This window comes from Ornithodoros turicata, chromosome 3 (genome assembly GCF_037126465.1).
Source record: "Ornithodoros turicata isolate Travis chromosome 3, ASM3712646v1, whole genome shotgun sequence".
Classification (NCBI taxonomy): Eukaryota; Metazoa; Arthropoda; class Arachnida; order Ixodida; family Argasidae; genus Ornithodoros; species Ornithodoros turicata.
This window is the reverse complement of record NC_088203.1, coordinates 28,077,561-28,094,834: the sequence shown is the minus strand read 5'-3', so window position 1 is coordinate 28,094,834 and position 17,274 is coordinate 28,077,561. Positions and strand designations below refer to the sequence as shown.

The 17,274-nt window shown below is 51.8% G+C and overlaps 3 protein-coding genes across 5 annotated transcripts in view; all 3 read right to left on the bottom strand.

Annotated features, from left to right (window-relative positions):
* Positions 1–5,951, bottom strand: part of LOC135388338 (uncharacterized) — a 66,292-nt gene extending 60,341 nt beyond the window's left edge. Inside the window, exons 1-2 of one of the 3 annotated variants that reach the window (XM_064617830.1) lie at positions 3,026–5,951; positions 81–2,921 (exon numbers count right to left, since the gene is read on the bottom strand). In XM_064617830.1, the coding sequence (XP_064473900.1) occupies positions 81–168 (88 nt within the window). In that variant the 5' untranslated portion in view covers positions 169–2,921; positions 3,026–5,951. Of the gene's footprint in view, positions 1–80 lie in introns of all 3 variants that reach the window. The other 2 variants (XM_064617829.1, XM_064617831.1) reach the window with 2 other exon arrangements.
* Positions 5,952–10,881: 4,930 nt separating this feature from the next.
* Positions 10,882–14,618, bottom strand: LOC135389242 (uncharacterized). Its single transcript, XM_064619307.1, has 2 exons — positions 12,073–14,618; positions 10,882–11,545 (listed from the first exon to the last, which is right to left on the bottom strand). The coding sequence occupies exons 1-2, from the start codon at positions 14,616–14,618 to the stop codon at positions 10,882–10,884; spliced, it is 3,210 nt and encodes a 1,069-aa protein (XP_064475377.1).
* A 692-nt stretch (positions 14,619–15,310) lies between these two features.
* On the bottom strand, positions 15,311–16,456 carry LOC135389241 (uncharacterized). Its single transcript, XM_064619306.1, has one exon. The coding sequence runs from the start codon at positions 16,454–16,456 to the stop codon at positions 15,311–15,313; it is 1,146 nt and encodes a 381-aa protein (XP_064475376.1).
* Between the last annotated feature and the right edge of the window lie 818 nt (positions 16,457–17,274).

The following is a 17,274-nucleotide window of genomic DNA, read 5'->3' as shown; positions in this document are numbered from 1 at the left end:
CTGTCTATATTTACGTAGTATAAAAATATTGTTGAAACCAGGAAATATAATACGTAGTACATATTCGTTTGGTGACTTACGACGTGGGCGTATCGTTCTGTAGGGCACACTGATTGTCTTGTCCGTAATGGCTGTATGCGGGTTTACTCCGGTGATGGCTGATAGCATCGTGGAACTCAGCGTCGTTAACTTTTTACTTGTGCCCCTGTAGCCTGTATCTGAGAAGACAGATAGATTATACACCTTTGCATGGCAACAGATGCGGTAATCGCGTAGAACCTCTGGCACCTTGTGCTGTGAGTAACACACTCCCTTGCAAAGGAGCGCACGTAATATTTACTCGACGAGAATTAGGTAATCTGAGATATTGACATCGGAAATGACGGTCAATACTTAAACAAGCTTGAACCCTTGTTAATATTGCGGATACTTTTTGCCTGTGCATTACTCCCAAAACGTACGTTTTCAGTAGTTACGTAATTAAATCCCGACAAGCGGGCATTGTTTAGGAGTTCGTGTGATTTGATATTTCTGTCCTATCTCCCTGCGAACGTCTCGTAAGGGCCCGTACCCACATGCGGCAGAGATGCGACGTGCGGAATCGCCTTCAGCATGCCGTGTGCATTCATGCCGTCTCCGCTGGACCGCGTCCGATTGGTCGAAAATGTGTAGCATGCCGCTAAAAATCTTGCGATGCGCTATCAACGAATAGCGGCTTTTTCCCACCCCGCGGCAAGACAATAACAACAACAACTTTATTTAAATGATGATGAGTGGGGAGTTCCATCGCCAGGGCCTCGACTCGACCTTCTACTCTAGCTCGCGGCTGCTTGTGGCTCGAGGGTCCAACGAGCGTAAGGGTCCAACGAGAAGGAGGATCCAATCGGGTCACGTGACGCCGTGAACAAGTATCCAACCTGAACTTGGGTCCAAGCAGAGACGGAAGATCCAACGGGAACAAGGATCCAACGGGAGGAAGGATACAATGCGAGACGAAGGATCCAATGATAGAGAACAACAATAATAAATGGTAAAGTTGAGAGCTCCGACACAACGTAACAAAATTTACTTAGAGGTTTCGTCCCTCATGAAATAGACATCGTTAGTGCCAGGCCATGCGAGAGCCTATACCTTTTGGAGTTCAATAGTTCTTCACAATGTCGGCCCCTCTGCCCTTTGGAATATTTCCTCCCGAATGTCTGACATGCCACCTACGCAGGTCACACGCGTCGACTCCATTGTTTGAAGACGATTCATCGGCTAAACAACTTACGACCATTGCCCTTCTGCTTAATTTGGTTGTGGTGGTCGGCTTGTGCGCATCTACCGTTTCTGTATGAATTCCAACTGGAGTACCCCGACGTATTAGCCCTCCCACAATAGGACCCACGACATCATTCAGTACCAATGCAGGAGGTGGACGAATTCTGTACTGGAGTTTTCGTTCAAATCGAAGCATCCGAGAGACCCTTCAATCAGCTACTATCGGTGCATAGCATACTACAAGGCCAGCAAATCTGCCAGAAAGGGAGGAGTGCGACGCCCGGTTGCCCACCTGTGTTGGTTACGGACCCTGACAATCCGAGGACACCGCACAGCTGCACACCACAACAGGATGCTACAGCTTCTCAAGTTCTGGGCAACAGGTATCCGTACGAAGTTCGGACGGAAAGCGAAAGCGGCCCCGTCAGGCATACGACGAAGCGTTGTCGGCCGTTGACGTCCGCTTTTCAGATTGTGACACCAACGTCCGGCAAGATATCAAAGTCAGTATGACGGCGGGCCACGGTTCTAAGCGGAGCGCGGTATCATCGAATCGTCATTTCACTGACCCACGAGGAAACTCACTGGAAGTATTGCTACCCCAGCTCTGACTAACTGCTGACGGAGAACTCCATAGAAGTAAAGTGAGAAAAAGAGCCTCAAAGTCTCATGAGGCTGGCTGGCAGTAGTGGCCGTGCAATGGCATTCCTCAATTACATTCCTTGTAAATTAATTACATTCAGCCAGGTATGAATAACACACACGAATGCTACCGTTCATTTTGATTTACGGCTCCGTGCGTATCCGCGCTTTCCGTTCGCAGTGATGTGCATACAACCGATGCATAGTATAGTCCCCAACCGCACCCGCGCAATGTTTTTCGGCCATCTGTTTATTGCGGTATTAACAAAAACAACTTTATTTCAGGCTAATGGGCGGGGAGTCAATTCGCCGGGGGCGATTGCGGTATTAATCTTTCCCGCAAAGTATAGGGGAACGCGTGAAGAAGTTTCCAAAGAGCTAAAGGATCCGGACGTACTGAAAGATCCATCGTGTTGGAGTATACAACGAGCAGGAGGGTCCAAACGTGCTGGAAGATCCAACGTGTCAAACTATACAACGAACGGAAGGATGCAGCGGTGGATCCTCCAGCTCGTTGGACCCTTTGACATATAAATGCTCGCGGCAACGGTTTACCGCGCCGGGTTCGCGTTATACCGCAGACATTGCCCGCATGTGGGTATGCGGCCCAACACAGCATTACGCACACAGAAAATTGGAGTCAGAGGCTCTGAAAATGATGTTTAGCACTAAAAACTATCGCGCAATGGTTTCCACGAGTGAAAGTATTGGTGAGGTAATGTGATAGGATAACTACGTCAGAGACGTGTGTTTAGAATCGTTTATTAGGAAAATTTTGTACAGAAGTGACTTTGAAGCAGAAGCAAGAGCACAGCATGACTGAAAACAAGAAAGAAAAAAACAAAACGAAAACAAGTAAAGCAGTAGATCGTGGAATAAAAATAAAACTAAAACTGTCCTGGAAGAATAGCAAAGCGCTGTCCGATTACTTACCCCGGAATGCTGTATAGAGACTAGGCACTTACCAGACGTGGTGACGTAACATCTAATACAGCTCACCGTTCAGATGTCTGACGCTAAAGCAAGCACCGTTATTACCTTATCGTGTTAGTGCGTTTACTGACAAGCTGCAGTGCACGAGCAATCACTGCGCCACAATGTTAGTACCAGAAGATATTACCTTCAAGGTGTTGCGTGTCAAAGTTGGTGCCATGGACGAGAACAAGCATATCTGGAAAATATACTGTGAAGTAATGTGCACCACTTCTCTCCACTACACGTCCGCTCCACTTCGTTTAAGTGTTCACCTGTCATCCTGTGCTGAAACTAAATAACGTATTACAACAGCTAGTTCGGCTTATCCTACCTTGCGCTCTCGCTCCCATGGAAAACTTCCTTGGATAAACAGCACATAACAGGAATGTTCCCTGGATTTTCATTTCGGGTGGGGGGGGGGGGAATGACACCATACCAAAGTATATGACATGACCCTTTTGAACAGCATTAGGAACCGGAGTGGCGTGTTTCCCCAGCTCCTTCACCTTGTCCCTCTATAGTGACTCCGATCCCAATCGCTCCAAATGACATCTCGTCAAGCTGCACATGTTTGCAAATACCCTCGCGGGATGCAGTCCTATTCTCCTCAGGCACCGCTTTCCTTTTGGCGAGGTGCTACCGCTTGGCCTTTTTGTACGCGAGACTCGGTTCATCACACACTCCTCGAGGTGAACTATTTTCTGAGTAGGTTGTTTGACCCTTTCGAAAAAGGCTCTAATCGGTTTTAGGCGAATTCGGAGACCCCACGTCTTCGGTTCCCCAATGACACAACGACTTTTCCTACTGGCCTTATTGATACTTAATGCTAAAAGCCTATGTCCTGCTGATCATGATATGTCACGATGATTCATCAGCTCCCGTGGCCTAGTGGTTACGATGATGGTATTCTACACTCTAAGAATTTTTTCTAAAAAACGGAAGAATTACTTGACTCGTTACTGTAAAATTTTACGGGTCGCTTACGTTATCCTAATTTAACGGAACTTTCCGGGAATAGCGCACTTTCGGCCATTTTCGACGCTCCGCGCCGCTGTTTACCAGTTGGGATCAGCGTAGAAACGCCGACGAACACCGGCAAAGCAGCAACACTGTGTCGGCTCATCTATGAACAACTGGCGAAATAGGAACGCGTCGTTTTGTTTGTGCTTCCCGCTGCTACATCTTCTGCTTTTTTTGTCTTCAAAGGTAAGCATGACTCTGTATTGTTAACATGAGCATAAAGTAGCGATGTCTGAGGTATTGTTTACTGCATTTTACAGGTTGCAATATCCAACCGAAGTGTATGCGTTTGTGTTATGCTCCTTCCCGCGCGAAGTTAACATTTCGCAGGACATTAATTTGCCTTGTGTAGAGCAGAACACTTCGATTTGCTGGTTCGTAGCTCATTTTATCGCGACATACTAGGAATACGCAGTTTTCTAACTCTATAATAGGTTGTGACTGGAATGAGTAGGTTTTGGTTTACGTTAGCGTGCTTCTTCGCCGTCTAATTGCCCTGTAACGTTATTTGAACACTTTCCGCGTTTGGCAAGAGATACGTTATTGGTTTTTAAGTTTTCAGTGTCGTTGAGCGGGGGGTTCAGTTTCGGCTGTACAAACTGCCGCGCGAGCAGTCCCGCCTTTTTGTTGGTTTCAGTTTTAGTTCAGTTAGTTTGACCTGTTCCAAGGAATAATCATTGTGTAGTAGAGCTGTGCACGGAGCGTGGGTCGGCTGGACCGGGGTCGGGCCGTCTATTCAGTGCGCTGTGGGCCGGGCCGACATCGATTTTGGTTGGCCCACCCTGCTTGACTGGCCCGACAGGGCCATGTCAAGCAGGTAATTACTCACGACGAAGAATGATCACGCAATGTACGCATGTTTGCTCTTGTATTTTTTGTTGTTGTTTGTTTGTTTAGGGGACGCCCCGTTTTTGAAAGAATAAGTTATCAGAGCCGCATAGACGTCATTTTTGCATGCCTACGTTTGGTGCGGTGGGGTCCAAGTTTTGTGAGTGTTTTTTCTATGCCCTCGTTGAGATTTAGACCTTCGGCGAACGCGGCCCTTCCGACGCAAGTATACGCTTTTGAGTTATTTTTCTGTGCCGTGTCGCATGTTTTATCGTCGTTAAACGCTGTACCTCGACTGTTTACGCGCGGTTACCGTCAACTGGGATGACCGTCACAGCAAAATTGCCTTGTCATTGAATGGTATTTGGGGTATTTCAGCTGCATATTCAGAAAAGTGGAATGAGAAATAAACGGAAAAGAACGAATGATTTTAACAGAAAGAACAGAGAATAACGGATGAAACAAGGATGGACGCGGAATGCCATGTGAAACTTATACAAATTTTGCCGCGAGTTTCTTCAAGATGATTCGCAATTTTTGACAGTAGGCAGGGCGGCAGAAGCTGAGGTCAGCATCGCCTAGAACGTGACCCGGGGAGGGGGCGGACACCCCCAATCTGTACGTACATGGCCTGGACTATAACCCACTGAGGTGCTAACCTAATGTATATGATATGATTGAACTCTCCTGTGACTTTCACAGACGACACCCCCCAAATCCGGTAGGCTTAGCCAGGATATGTTCTTCCTGCCATAAAAGTACTGCCGATTGTGTTTTTAAATGCATATAAAAAGGTTATGTGCTATTTTTATATTTCTCAATTCGATATATGGTCTTCTTTCACTCCCGCGCATTAGCCCATAAGCCCGTCAGCGGAACTACACCCATACAATAAAGGCGTAACCCGATGGACGAGTTTCGGAAACATAATCCCAACTATATCCCCACTTAGTAAAGCGCTATTACTTGGGGACTGCAAAATTGACTAGCTGCCAATATTTCAAATAGATCCGTCGAAGAAATGACTTCCCTCGACACCGCTAAACGACATCCTAATACTCACAAGTTACACGTACGTCCTTCACGATCCTTAGCGAACTGCAATTACCATCAGCTGTCCCAAGGATCTGTATTCATGATATGGCTGGAAATTTAAAGACATCTACGGCATATGCGAGCAGGCTGGTAGGAGAAAAACACTTAGCAACCGCTAATCTCGTGCTCACGCTCCTGAGGGGCACGCTTAATAAAGTCCGCTTTTGATGGCGATGGGTTGGTACAGCGTTCTTGTTAACCGCAAGAGCTGCGAAATAGTGCACGTAAATTGTAGTTAAATTTGTAATGAGTCATTACAAAAATTACATTCGGCACATGCATGCTACACGAACGTACAAATTCATTCAAACTGTAATCAGCCCGAACATCTTGGTGCCTACCCGGAGGCTATGTGAAGTTCCGTGTCCTGAAGTGCGTTATTAGCAGCTCTGCCAGCATTGATGCGGCTCCTTCCGCGTTAACAACAGCCCGTGTTCTACGTTAACTTAACCCTACACAGCGACCAGCCGAGGGCCACACAGGCGCCAATGACATTGGTGTTGGGCTGTTAACGCTCACTGTTTTTGGCGCTGGCAATCTTTTCGATAATGCTATTTTAGTATCCCAGCAAACACTTATCGTTCACCGATTATCCCATTTTGATCTCAATGCCCACACCCGGATGAGACGACCCATGCCTCGTCCTTGCGAGCACCGTCCGCGACTAAAACCTCTTGATCCCACACCCATCCACCCGAGAGCAAAATGCGAGCATCCAACTCTTGAGGGCGCGGAGGTAGTGCGAAACTGTGGTGACTGTATAAAATCACCTAACCATTTTGGCGTTGATGTGAGTGCTACAATGGAATTAGTTATTTGCTATGTTACTGCAACATTATTACGCAGAAACACATTGAGTTTAGTTCGCAGTGCACATACGTAACGGTCACCGTGGTACAACGTCCAGCGTCCGCGAGGTTCAAACGTGTTCTGACCGGTGGCGTGTGATCGTGCTCGTGACAGCCGCCCTTTTTTTCGTCCCCACGCTGGTGGAAGGATGTCAACCAACGGCAAGTGTGCATGTTTCCGTGCCGTATAATCGGATTCATCAACTACGCGCGCCCGACTGTAATTAGGACAACGTGGAGGTCGGATCGCACGGTCCGACGCAACGTTAGTGCTCGCGTGAATGAAAGCCTACTTGCTTTAGCTTGTGCCAGTGAAGGAGATCCAAATGTCTCGGACACATGTTACAACCGTTCTCCACAGCCTCCTTAACGTGAGGAGATCGTGCATGAAAATTTCAGGACGTCTTCAGCCGGCAGGCCTAGTGAGAGCGAGAGATCGTTGTTTTTCTAATTTGAGGTTTTATGGAAATAAATATTTTCAAAACAACAACAAACTGTGACTAGCTGTAACATGTGCAACCTGGTGTGGGCATATTCTCTGGGCTCACGACGCTCTGTGTAAGCTGTCACAATGAAAGCAGTGACTGAACGCCATCATTGGAATGACGGTCAGTATGGCGATTCCAACAAGTTTTATTCCCCATATCTGGCCTACGTTTAACATCGGTAAACGAGCGTCGTCTGCCTCTTCGCAACTACACCTTTCTACACGCTACCCCAGGAAGTTCTGTCCTGCACGCTGCCTTAGCGCGGCGTGCAGGGCGGAGCTTCTTGCGGTAAGGTGCGAACGGCAGGAACGCCCCGCCGTACGCAGTGGCTACTCCGGAGAACGCGCGCACTATGATCCCAACTTCACCCCACGGATTATCCGTGGGAGCACACAGCGAATTCGAAACCGCGGACAAGTTGAGCATTTTTCACGGGTGTTTCGGGGATTTGCGCACGTCCCAGGTGCGATCGCATCATCGCATTTTGTGATCCATCGTTCCTCGCACGTACGGACTTTGGTTTCCTAACCTAAAAGCGTTTGGGCAGTTGAGATTTTCCACCGTAGACCCACGACAAAACTTAAGTCGCCGGCGTCACGGGCGTCGCGAGCGTCGCGAGACGCCGCACAAGAGGTGCGACTTTTAACGTGTGACGTGTGACTTTTTCGTGTGGCACGAGTAAACAACCCCACCTAGGCCAGTGGGAAGCAATACCGACGTACCACCCCACTGCTACGTATGCGGGGGGAACTTCCGTCGTGACCGTCCGCACCGAACCCCGGACACCCTCAGTAAACCCTAACAGGGAAATCCAGGACGCCGACGGCGGTACTTGCAGATGACTCAATTCCGTCGTTGGCTGTGGAAGGCATCGATAAGAGGCAAGTGATTTCTACCCATGCTATAGTCTGATAACGCCGCGGGCTCTGTCGCTGTGGCGTGCCAAGCGCAAGATTACAGTCGTAACGTCGGACCATTTGCTGTGGCACGGGCTCATGTCGTCACGGACGCGTCAACAAGTCGGCGGGATTTGCTTCTGTTCCCACGTATCTCCATCGATCTTTCTCTACCTTCTGTTGAATTTCTATGACCCTGTTGCACACAAACTGCGGCCAGCGGTTTGCGTCCCCTCGTATCCATTGCAAAGCAATCATTGAATCTGTCCAAAAGTAATCGGAGGTTGTGAGCTTGAAATTGTCCCGCAAGTAGCTGGCGAGACGAGCTGACACACCAAGTAGTTCCATACGAGCTTGAGTCATCTCCTTCACTGGTGCTATTCTTGACTTTGCTGGGATCAGTTGCGTTTTGTATCCGTCCGCGCAGCCGCCGAGACGTGGATAAACAACGCTACCGTACGCGCCGGGGCTAGCATAACAGAAAAAGTGTAGCTGTGGCTGGATCTCAGTGCTCATGTCCGATGAGTAACAACGTGGTATTTCAATGTCGTTGAGATCCTATAGCTCGTTGTGCCAAGCGCCCCATTTACGAGCGAGGTCATCTGGTAGCGGATCATCCCACTCCAGCCCGTGCTTCCAGATTTCTTGTAGGAGCATCTTTCCGGTAACGGTGTACGGAAGGATGAAGCGCAATGGGTCATATATTTGTGCCACCGAGCGCAGCACCTGTCGTTTCGTGGTCATGTCGTTGTATTCTCCAGAAGCGTAGTGGAAGTTAAGGGGGGGAGACAGCGTGTCCTGCTCCTGGTTCCAAGGAATGCCAAGTACTTTCGTTGCGTTTCCAATTAAAACAGCATCCGGTTCGGACTTCAACTTCTCGGACTCCCTTTGGAGTCCGGACACGCAAGTAGGTGACAAGCAAGTAGGTGGCGATGTTTATTGGATGGTGTTCAGGAGGAGAATGAAATTAAGCGTGAGCAGTCGCGTGGGCGTGCAGGCGCTGAGTCGTCGTCTTCAACATAGTATTCAACAGCCTGCCAGCCACAGATGAGAACGACGGGGTATTTCAGGATTTTGGCTGTTTTTCTTGTGACTCGAGCTTGTAGAGGTGCTGCACGGGTCTTCTAAGTGTCGTTCTACCAGGAATTCTGATCAGACACACTCTAACTCGTCCATCTGACCCAGTGAAAACTTTGTCAACGATACCCATTTTCCATTGAAGCCTGGGACAGTTGGGCTCTTTGACGAGAACTACGTCTCCGGTTGGAACGTCGCAGTCGTTTATCCCTTTGGAGTGGTATGCAAAACGTAGTTCCGAAAGGTATTCTTTCCAGACTGCACTCAGGTAATGCAGGTGTTTTTTCCATGTCTTTCTTATCTTTGTGGACGATGAGTCACAGGGTGTGTTCCGCGGTGTGGTGGATAGATGCAAAAATACTCCAAAAGCCGGGAGATGACATAACGAAAGAAAGAGAGGACTCCGACTTAAGTAGTTGTTATTTGTTGTATCCGAGTTGTTATTTGTTACGTTAAGTCGGAGTCCTCTCTTTCTTTCGGTGTGGTGGATTCCGTCCATGGTGGTGCGAGCAGACGTCTTCCCATTATCATAGTTGCTGGAGTGAGGGTGTCGGCTCGAAGATCTCGTTATAAACAAAGGTTATGGGTCTCGAGTTCATCATCGCCTCCACCTCAGCCAGCAGAGTTTGCATTTCGATGGGGTCTACGACGTTCCTGGACAGGGTTCTCCTCAATCTGATTTTACGGATCTTATTAGCCTTTCATAAAAACCACCCCACCAAGGTGCGCGCCCAGGTATGAATTTCCACCGTATGCCGTTACGTGAAGAATAGTCCTGCACCAGCGGGTCCGTCAGGATCCTTTGTATGTCCCGAATTTCTCTTTCGACCTTTTTGAACGTCAAGGCATTGTTCGAGTAGATGGTTTGGCAGATTCCCCTACGAGCTGTAAATCTTCGGAAGGCTTGCAAGAACTTCACCGCCGACATGTCTTCGCACAGCTCAAGGTGTACAGCCCTTGTGACAGCACAAGTGAAGAGGACAATGTAGCCATTGTGGTAGTTGCTCCTTCGCGTAGCTGCACCGAAGTGTCACGCACTCCGGAGTGGAAAACTTGGCGATGGGACTGTAAAATCAAAAGACGCGGATAATGCGAGTGAGTTGGCAGTATAATTGGATGACGTTCCGAAAATGTTTGCCGACTACCACCTATTCGTCCTCCAAGTCTGAGGATGCCGTCGTCGTCAATAAATGGCCTTAGATCTTTGAACTTCGATTTTCGATAAAGTGCCCTGTTGGCTCCAAGTGCGCTGATTTCGTCCGCGAATGCAGATGCTTGTTCTTGCTTTACCCAGTAGCGTTCGGCCTGTTGAATCTCAGTAGAGCTTAAGGGACCGTTGAGCCGACCTATTGCTCTGGAGTTCTTGATGATTTGAAGAATCCACGCGGTTACCCGTGTGGGATTTGCTCCTGCAAGTAGCCTTCCCCACCGGGTTGTGGTCTAAGTAACCAGTACGTTCCCTATCGCCAATCAAGAATGACTCCGACACCAGACTGGAATGCAACTTACATCATTTATTGGTCTCGAACAGGTCTTCCTCCTGCGCTGCTCCGGTCCCGAATGTCCCCTTTTCCCCGTCGCTCCCTCCCGTCTCACCTCCCACTGACCTCAATCCGCGCGACAGAACGGCACGTGCGGCGATCTTGGTCAGTGGAAGAAAACCTGCCCGGAGGGCAACTGAGGAGGTTGGGGGGCCTCAGACAAAGGGCCGCCCCCTCCTCGCGACCGCGTCACCACACTCCCCCCCACCTAAGGCCTCGACGCGGGGGGTTCCCCCAAAAAGTCCATGAGCTCCTGCTCAAATCCGGGGGGGTCCTGGGCCTTGGAGACGGGGGGCACCGGGCTGCTGGCGGCGGCAGAGAGGGGAGGGCGGTCCACAGGGCACAGGAGCCCCGGCCGAAACGCCTGCAGCACCCGCACTGCAGCCGCAATGGCGTCCTCCGGGTTCGGCAGTGCTGCCGGCGGGGTGGTAGCTGGGGGGGCCGACTCCGCTGACGGTGCCGCCCTGGAAGCCTCGGCGGCGCGGTGTCGCTCGCCCTGAACGTGGGTGGCCAGGTGGACGACGAGGCCGCCACACGATCGGCACAGGCGGTCTGCCTCCTCCTCGGTGTAGGTTGCTGGAGGCTCCGAGGGGTGCCTGTCCGACAGGAGGCGGCCGCGGAAGGTGGCAGCCACGGACCCAGGGTCGGCCCCGCGCAGTGGTCTCGGCTGGTCGCGCCACCGTCGCGACGAGACGAAGCAAGCCGTCTCGTCCCCGACGAGGGCTGTCCAGGTGGCGACGGAGTGTCGCGTCGGGGGGGCCTGGGCAACAGGTCTCGCCAGGTTCTTTCCGGGAGGCGCTCCCACACGCTTGCCCTTAGGCTTCGAGTGGACGCCGACTTGCTTTGAGGGACCAGAGGTCTTCTTAGGTGCCCTGGAAAGAGAAGGAAGTGCGGAAACACGAAATGTTATCGCGTGCGCAAACTGTGCGCGCGAGAACGCTGCTCCGCAGTCCGTGCCCCGCCGCGGGTAGGACATACCGGCCTACCGCGTTGTCTCAGGTTATAACTACCCAAGTTATCACGAGGGTGAGCCGGAGGGCAAATAGCTATGCCCGTAGCATCATCCTCCTGGTCGCGCTCATGATAGCGTTTCAAATCGCCGACGTGAACGGGACCAGCCTCCTCGGCCGTGTCCACACGACTGAGACGGTACGACAAGCGGGATAATCGGGAAATCACCCGAAAAGGTCCCTCCCAGCGCTGTGCCAGTGACGCTGTGAAACCTACAGCAGCGTTGCTCAACGGGTGTGTGCGCTTCAAGACCAAATCCCCTACTTCATATGACAGAGGACGGTGCCCCTTATCGTACTGACGCGCTTGTTCCGAGCGGGCGGCGTCCAAGCTCTCTCTTGCGGAATTCACCGCATCCGAGAGCCGACTACGCAGCTCGCTCGCGTACCTCGACAGATTCCGAGCAATCGGCTCCGTGCACTGTCTCAGTCCGTTCTCCAATGGGAAAGCAACCTCCTTCCCAAAGTTAAGGTATGCCGGGGAAAACCCCGTTGACCTGTTTACTGTCGTCCTCGTTGCAAATCCCAACTCAGTAAGACGCACATCCCAATCCTTGTGCCTGTCGGTTAGAGCTACCAACATATGCTTAAGGTTGCGATTCACTCTTTCAGTAATGTTCGCCTGGGGATGATACGGCGTCGTTCTCTTGTGCTGAATACCAAGTGCAGCACAAGAGTCGACAAAGACTCGGCCAGTGAAATAACTGGCGTTGTCAGTGATCAACTGTGCCGGAAAACCGAACCGGGAAAAAGTCTCCATCAGCCGGTCCCATATCCGCTCCGACACCAGCTTCCTAAGCGGGAATAACTCCACCCACTTGGAAAAGTGGTCAGTAACCACCAACAGGTACTGATTCCCCCGTGGACTTCTGGGAAATGGACCCATTACGTCACACGCTACTATGTGCCAGGGGTAGCTACTGACTACTGGCTGCATGAACCCTGGGGGTTTACCACCCCTTGGTTTTGCTTTCTGGCACACGGGGCAGCTCCGGGTAAAGCGCATAACATCCTGCCTCATCCCCGGCCAGGTCGCGACGCGGCATAACTTATGAAAAGTCTTGCTGCCACTGCCGTGACCCGCAAGGGCTGAGTCATGGAAATAACGCATAAACACCCTTCGCAATTTCCTGGGAACTACGACCTTGAAGGGGGAAACACTCTCGTCCTCCTCGTCTAACCCGGGCACATATCGCAGCAAAAGCCCGTCCTCACTCAAGAGATATGAGTCGAGGCACCCGTCGTCATCCCTGCCAGCGTTACCGGTGTCAGCTGCGCTATTATCCGCCAGCTTTTCCGACACCCGCTGACATAAACCGTCCGACTTCTGTGCCTCTAAGAGCTCTTCCCTGCTTACGATCGTGCCACAAGACAAGGAGTTACCTGCCCGATTCAAACCAATCGCGGCCACGAGATCCCCCTCCTCGGTCTGCCGTTCCACGCCTTCCGGGAGATTAGCGTAATCGCACGCGCACCCAATCTCCCCTCCTCTCTCTTCCGCTGGGAGAGAGGACCTCCCGCGTCTAGCGGCTCTAACCAGGTCCAAGTCACCCACACAACCGGTCGATGACCTGCCCTGACACTGAGATTCCTGCTGTAATTCACGGCTGTAACCCAGTGGCGCACGGGACAAAGCTTCTGCCACTTTGTTCGCGTTTCCTTTCAGGTATTCTACATGGTAGGAATAGCCCTGAAGTGCTAACGCCCAGCGTGCTAATCTGCCTGACGGTTTCTTCAACCGCTGCAGCCAAGAGAGTGCTTGGTGGTCGGTCTGAATGGTAAAAGTTGTCCCATCCAAATACATGTCGAACTTTTTCAAGCCAAACATTACCGCCAAGCACTCCTTCTCCGTAACGGAATAGTTCATCTCCGCCGGCGACAGTGTGCGACTAGCGAACCCGACCGGGCATAGACCACCGTCGTGTTCCTGTAGCAACACTGCACCAAGCCCGTAATCGCTTGCATCAGTTTGCATAACGAACGGCTTGTTAAGATCTGGCAACCACAATTTAGCTGTATCCGCTATAGCTTGTGATAAGGAGCGAAACGCCTCCTCCTGCCTAGGCCCCCAAGCCCACTGGGAATTCTTCCGCAGTAGCTCGTACAGTGGTTTTGCTAAGGACGCGCAATGCGGGATGAACTGGCGATAGAAGCCAACCATTCCTAGGAACCTCTGAAGGCTCTTGACGTCATGCGGACGAGGATAGTCGAGTATGGCCCTCAATTTATCCTCATTCGGACTTAGCGTACCAAGATCAACTACAAAACCAAGGAGATCCACCTTGGGGGATGCAAGCTGAACTTTGCCGGGATTAATGGTCAATCCCGCGTCCCTCATCCGACTTAGCACATTGCCCAAGTGAACGAGATGCTCATCGAACGACTTAGAAAATACCACTACGTCGTCCATGTAAGCCATGGCATAATTGAACTTCGCGTCATCCAGCACGACGTCCATTAGCCTCTGGAAACTAGCGGGCGAGTTGGACAATCCAAAAGGGAGTCTCGTAAATTCAAACAAGCCTCTGTGACACGTGAATGCCGTCTTTTGGATGTCCTCCTCCCCTACAGGAATCTGCAGAAAGCCCCTGCTACAGTCCAAAATCGTGAACACGCTGGCATTCCCCAACGCGTACATGATCGACTCGATGGACGGAAAAGGATAAGCATCTCTGACCGTCACGGCGTTTAACTGGCGATAATCCACACACAGCCTTGCCGTCCCATCTTTTTTAGGTGCCAGCACCACCGGGAAAGCCCAGGGGCTCTGCGACCGCCTAACCGCGCCTGTCGCAATCATCTCATCGAGCGCCGCGTCAAGGAGATCCCTCTTACGCGCGCTGAGGGGCCTGGGGTTACACCGCCAGGGCCTCGCAGTACCAGTATCAATCCGATGTTCTAGAACATCGGTTGTTCCTGGGTGCTCCGTAAACATTTCGGAAAAGGGTAGCAAAGCGTCCAAGAGCCTGGCGCGCTCAACTCCTCTGCCCCCGAAAGACGCTACCACCCGCTCGATATCCTGTGGGATTCTCCCCACAGTTTGCACAAGCTTAGTTTCTGACGAGTGGGTATCCACACGACTGGTTAAACGGCCAGTCGGTGAAGGAGAGGCGAAAGGAATCAGTGGGCTTAGCGGTCCCCCACACCGATATCCGTTTGCCTTTAAATCGAGAATCAATCCCTCTCGGACAATGAAATCTCGTCCCAAAATAACTGGGATTGACAGCCCTGACAGGTAAATGAACCGTTGTCTGCACCGTCCCCCGCTAAAGCGCATTGTAAGTCTCACTGCGCCTGTAGCACTGGACATTCCCGATGCTAACCGCAAAGGGATATCAACCTTCCTGACGCGGACATTTCGTTCACGACAGTGCGCGTACACGGCGTCTCCAATTAGCGAGAGCGTGGCACCGGTATCCACCAGGCCAATGTACTCTTTCCCAGCTATTGTTACGCCTATGTACGGACCGAACACAGGAGCAGACTCCTGAACTCTACAAGCTATTGGGGCGAAAACTGATCCATCCTCGGCAAAAGACTGCGGCGAGGTATGAAACACACGCCCCGAGCTCTCTCTGACTGCCGACGACGGATTAGGGCTAACCCCAACTGCCGCCGCCGGCGTTACTAGTTTCCCTGCGCCGATCGGAAATTTCCCCGACGCATAGGACAGTCACGCTTGTAATGCCCTGGTTGATTACAGCCATAGCATCTGGGCTGCGCCCGCCCGCGGTCCGCCTGTGGCATTCTGCTACTGGGGTCCCTCTCTACCTGGTTCTGTCTATCCTGAACCCTCCGAGCAGTGGATGTTCCACTCCTCGGACCGCCGCGTGAGTTTTCGCCAAACCCCGCACGTCGCCTCTGTTCGAAGGAGAAAGGATCCAGGGAGCGCGGCGGGACGATGACGTCCGACCGGCTTCCCGCGTCCGCAACCATGGACGTCGCTTCCCTTCCCCGTGGAACGGAGTCCTTCACACCCGCCCAAGCGCAACCCGGCTCAACTGATAGTTCCGGGCGCGGTGGAGGTTGGTACCGCAATTCAGACAATAAATCAGCCTGAATCACACGAGCCTCTCGTGCAAGCGCATCAAGATTCTCGAAATTTCGCCCCCGTAGATACGGACGGAAGCTAGGATGGCTCTGCCGTATAACACGCGAAACCTTATCCTGATCTGTGGCCGTCGGGTCGGCCCTATCGTAGAGCTCCTGAATTGCGCGCACAAATTCAATGAGACTCTCGTCGGCGTGCTGTGTGCGAAAAGCTAACTCTTCGCGCACACGCATTGCGTAGTCGGGTGGCAAAAATTCCTCCCTAAAACGCTGCCGGAAGTCCGCCATCGAGGTGAAAGGCTTCTGCAGCCTTCGCCATCGAGCGGCGTCCCCCACTAGAGCTACTGGCAAGACCTGCCCTAGCACTACCTCGTCGGACGCTCTAGATGCAACCTGATAGGTCTCCATCTCCAATAGGAAGTCAGCTACCGACTTTCTATCAGAGTATCCCGAGTACGTCGGAATTGTCATACTCGGGTGGAGCCGTGGGGGAAAAGTAGAATGCGGGCTAGTCTGCGCCGCATTCAACTGCTGGGTCAATGAAGCGACAATATTTGTCACTTGCAGCAATAAGCTAGCGGTATCAACCGCTTGTGGAGTGGGGAGAGGTGGAAGCACACCTGCCCCCGTGTTGGTTCCGGCATCGCCGTTGCCGCCACGTGCTCCTGCCTCGCCGGGGTTAATAGTGTCCCCGTTTGTTGCTGACCCGGACTGATTTTCCATGGATCGCGTATGCACTACCATGCCACGAGGCGCCTAACACCCGTGTTCCCCCAAAATCCTAACGGGGCCCCAAAATGTAGAGCGCTCAGAACCACTCTCAATTGACGACAAAGGAACGTAGGCCTACGTTGGGCGCCAGATGTGGGATTTGCTCCTGCAAGTAGCCTTCCCCACCGGGTTGTGGTCTAAGTAACCAGTACGTTCCCTATCGCCAATCAAGAATGACTCCGACACCAGACTGGAATGCAACTTACATCATTTATTGGTCTCGAACAGGTCTTCCTCCTGCGCTGCTCCGGTCCCGAATGTCCCCTTTTCCCCGTCGCTCCCTCCCGTCTCACCTCCCACTGACCTCAATCCGCGCGACAGAACGGCACGTGCGGCGATCTTGGTCAGTGGAAGAAAACCTGCCCGGAGGGCAACTGAGGAGGTTGGGGGGCCTCAGACAAAGGGCCGCCCCCTCCTCGCGACCGCGTCACCACACCCGATGGAGGTGATTGACATTGCTAAAGCGTTCCAGATCTATCACCGCATCCGAGCACGATGGTGCGATGGCCTGGAGCGCAACCTGCTCTTTATGAACGTGAGTCTGTGTCGTCTCATTGACTTCAGGAGATGGCCACTTGTCATCAGATTCCACCAGCCATGATGGTCACCACAGCGTCGACTGTAGCAATTTCTTGGGACTTGTTCCTCGCGTCAACAAGTCTGCGGGATTTGCTTCTGTTTCCCACGTATCTCCATCGATCTTTCTCTAATGATAATAATAATTGGTGTTTACGTCGCGAGACAACTGGGATCATGAGCGACGCCACTGC

What these genes read in the sequence shown, in the direction of transcription:
- LOC135389242 (XM_064619307.1), bottom strand. Translation starts at nt 14,618, where the DNA reads ATGTTTACGGAGCACCCAGGAACAACCGATGTTCTAGAACATCGGATT. An exon ending in ATTGCTCGGAATCTGTCGAG is followed by an intron (nt 11,546 to 12,072) that starts GTACGCGAGCGA and finishes TTCTCTTTCCAG; the next exon opens with GGCACCTAAGAAGACCTCTG.
- LOC135389241 (XM_064619306.1), bottom strand. Translation starts at nt 16,456, where the DNA reads ATGGAAAATCAGTCCGGGTCAGCAACAAACGGGGACACTATTAACCCC.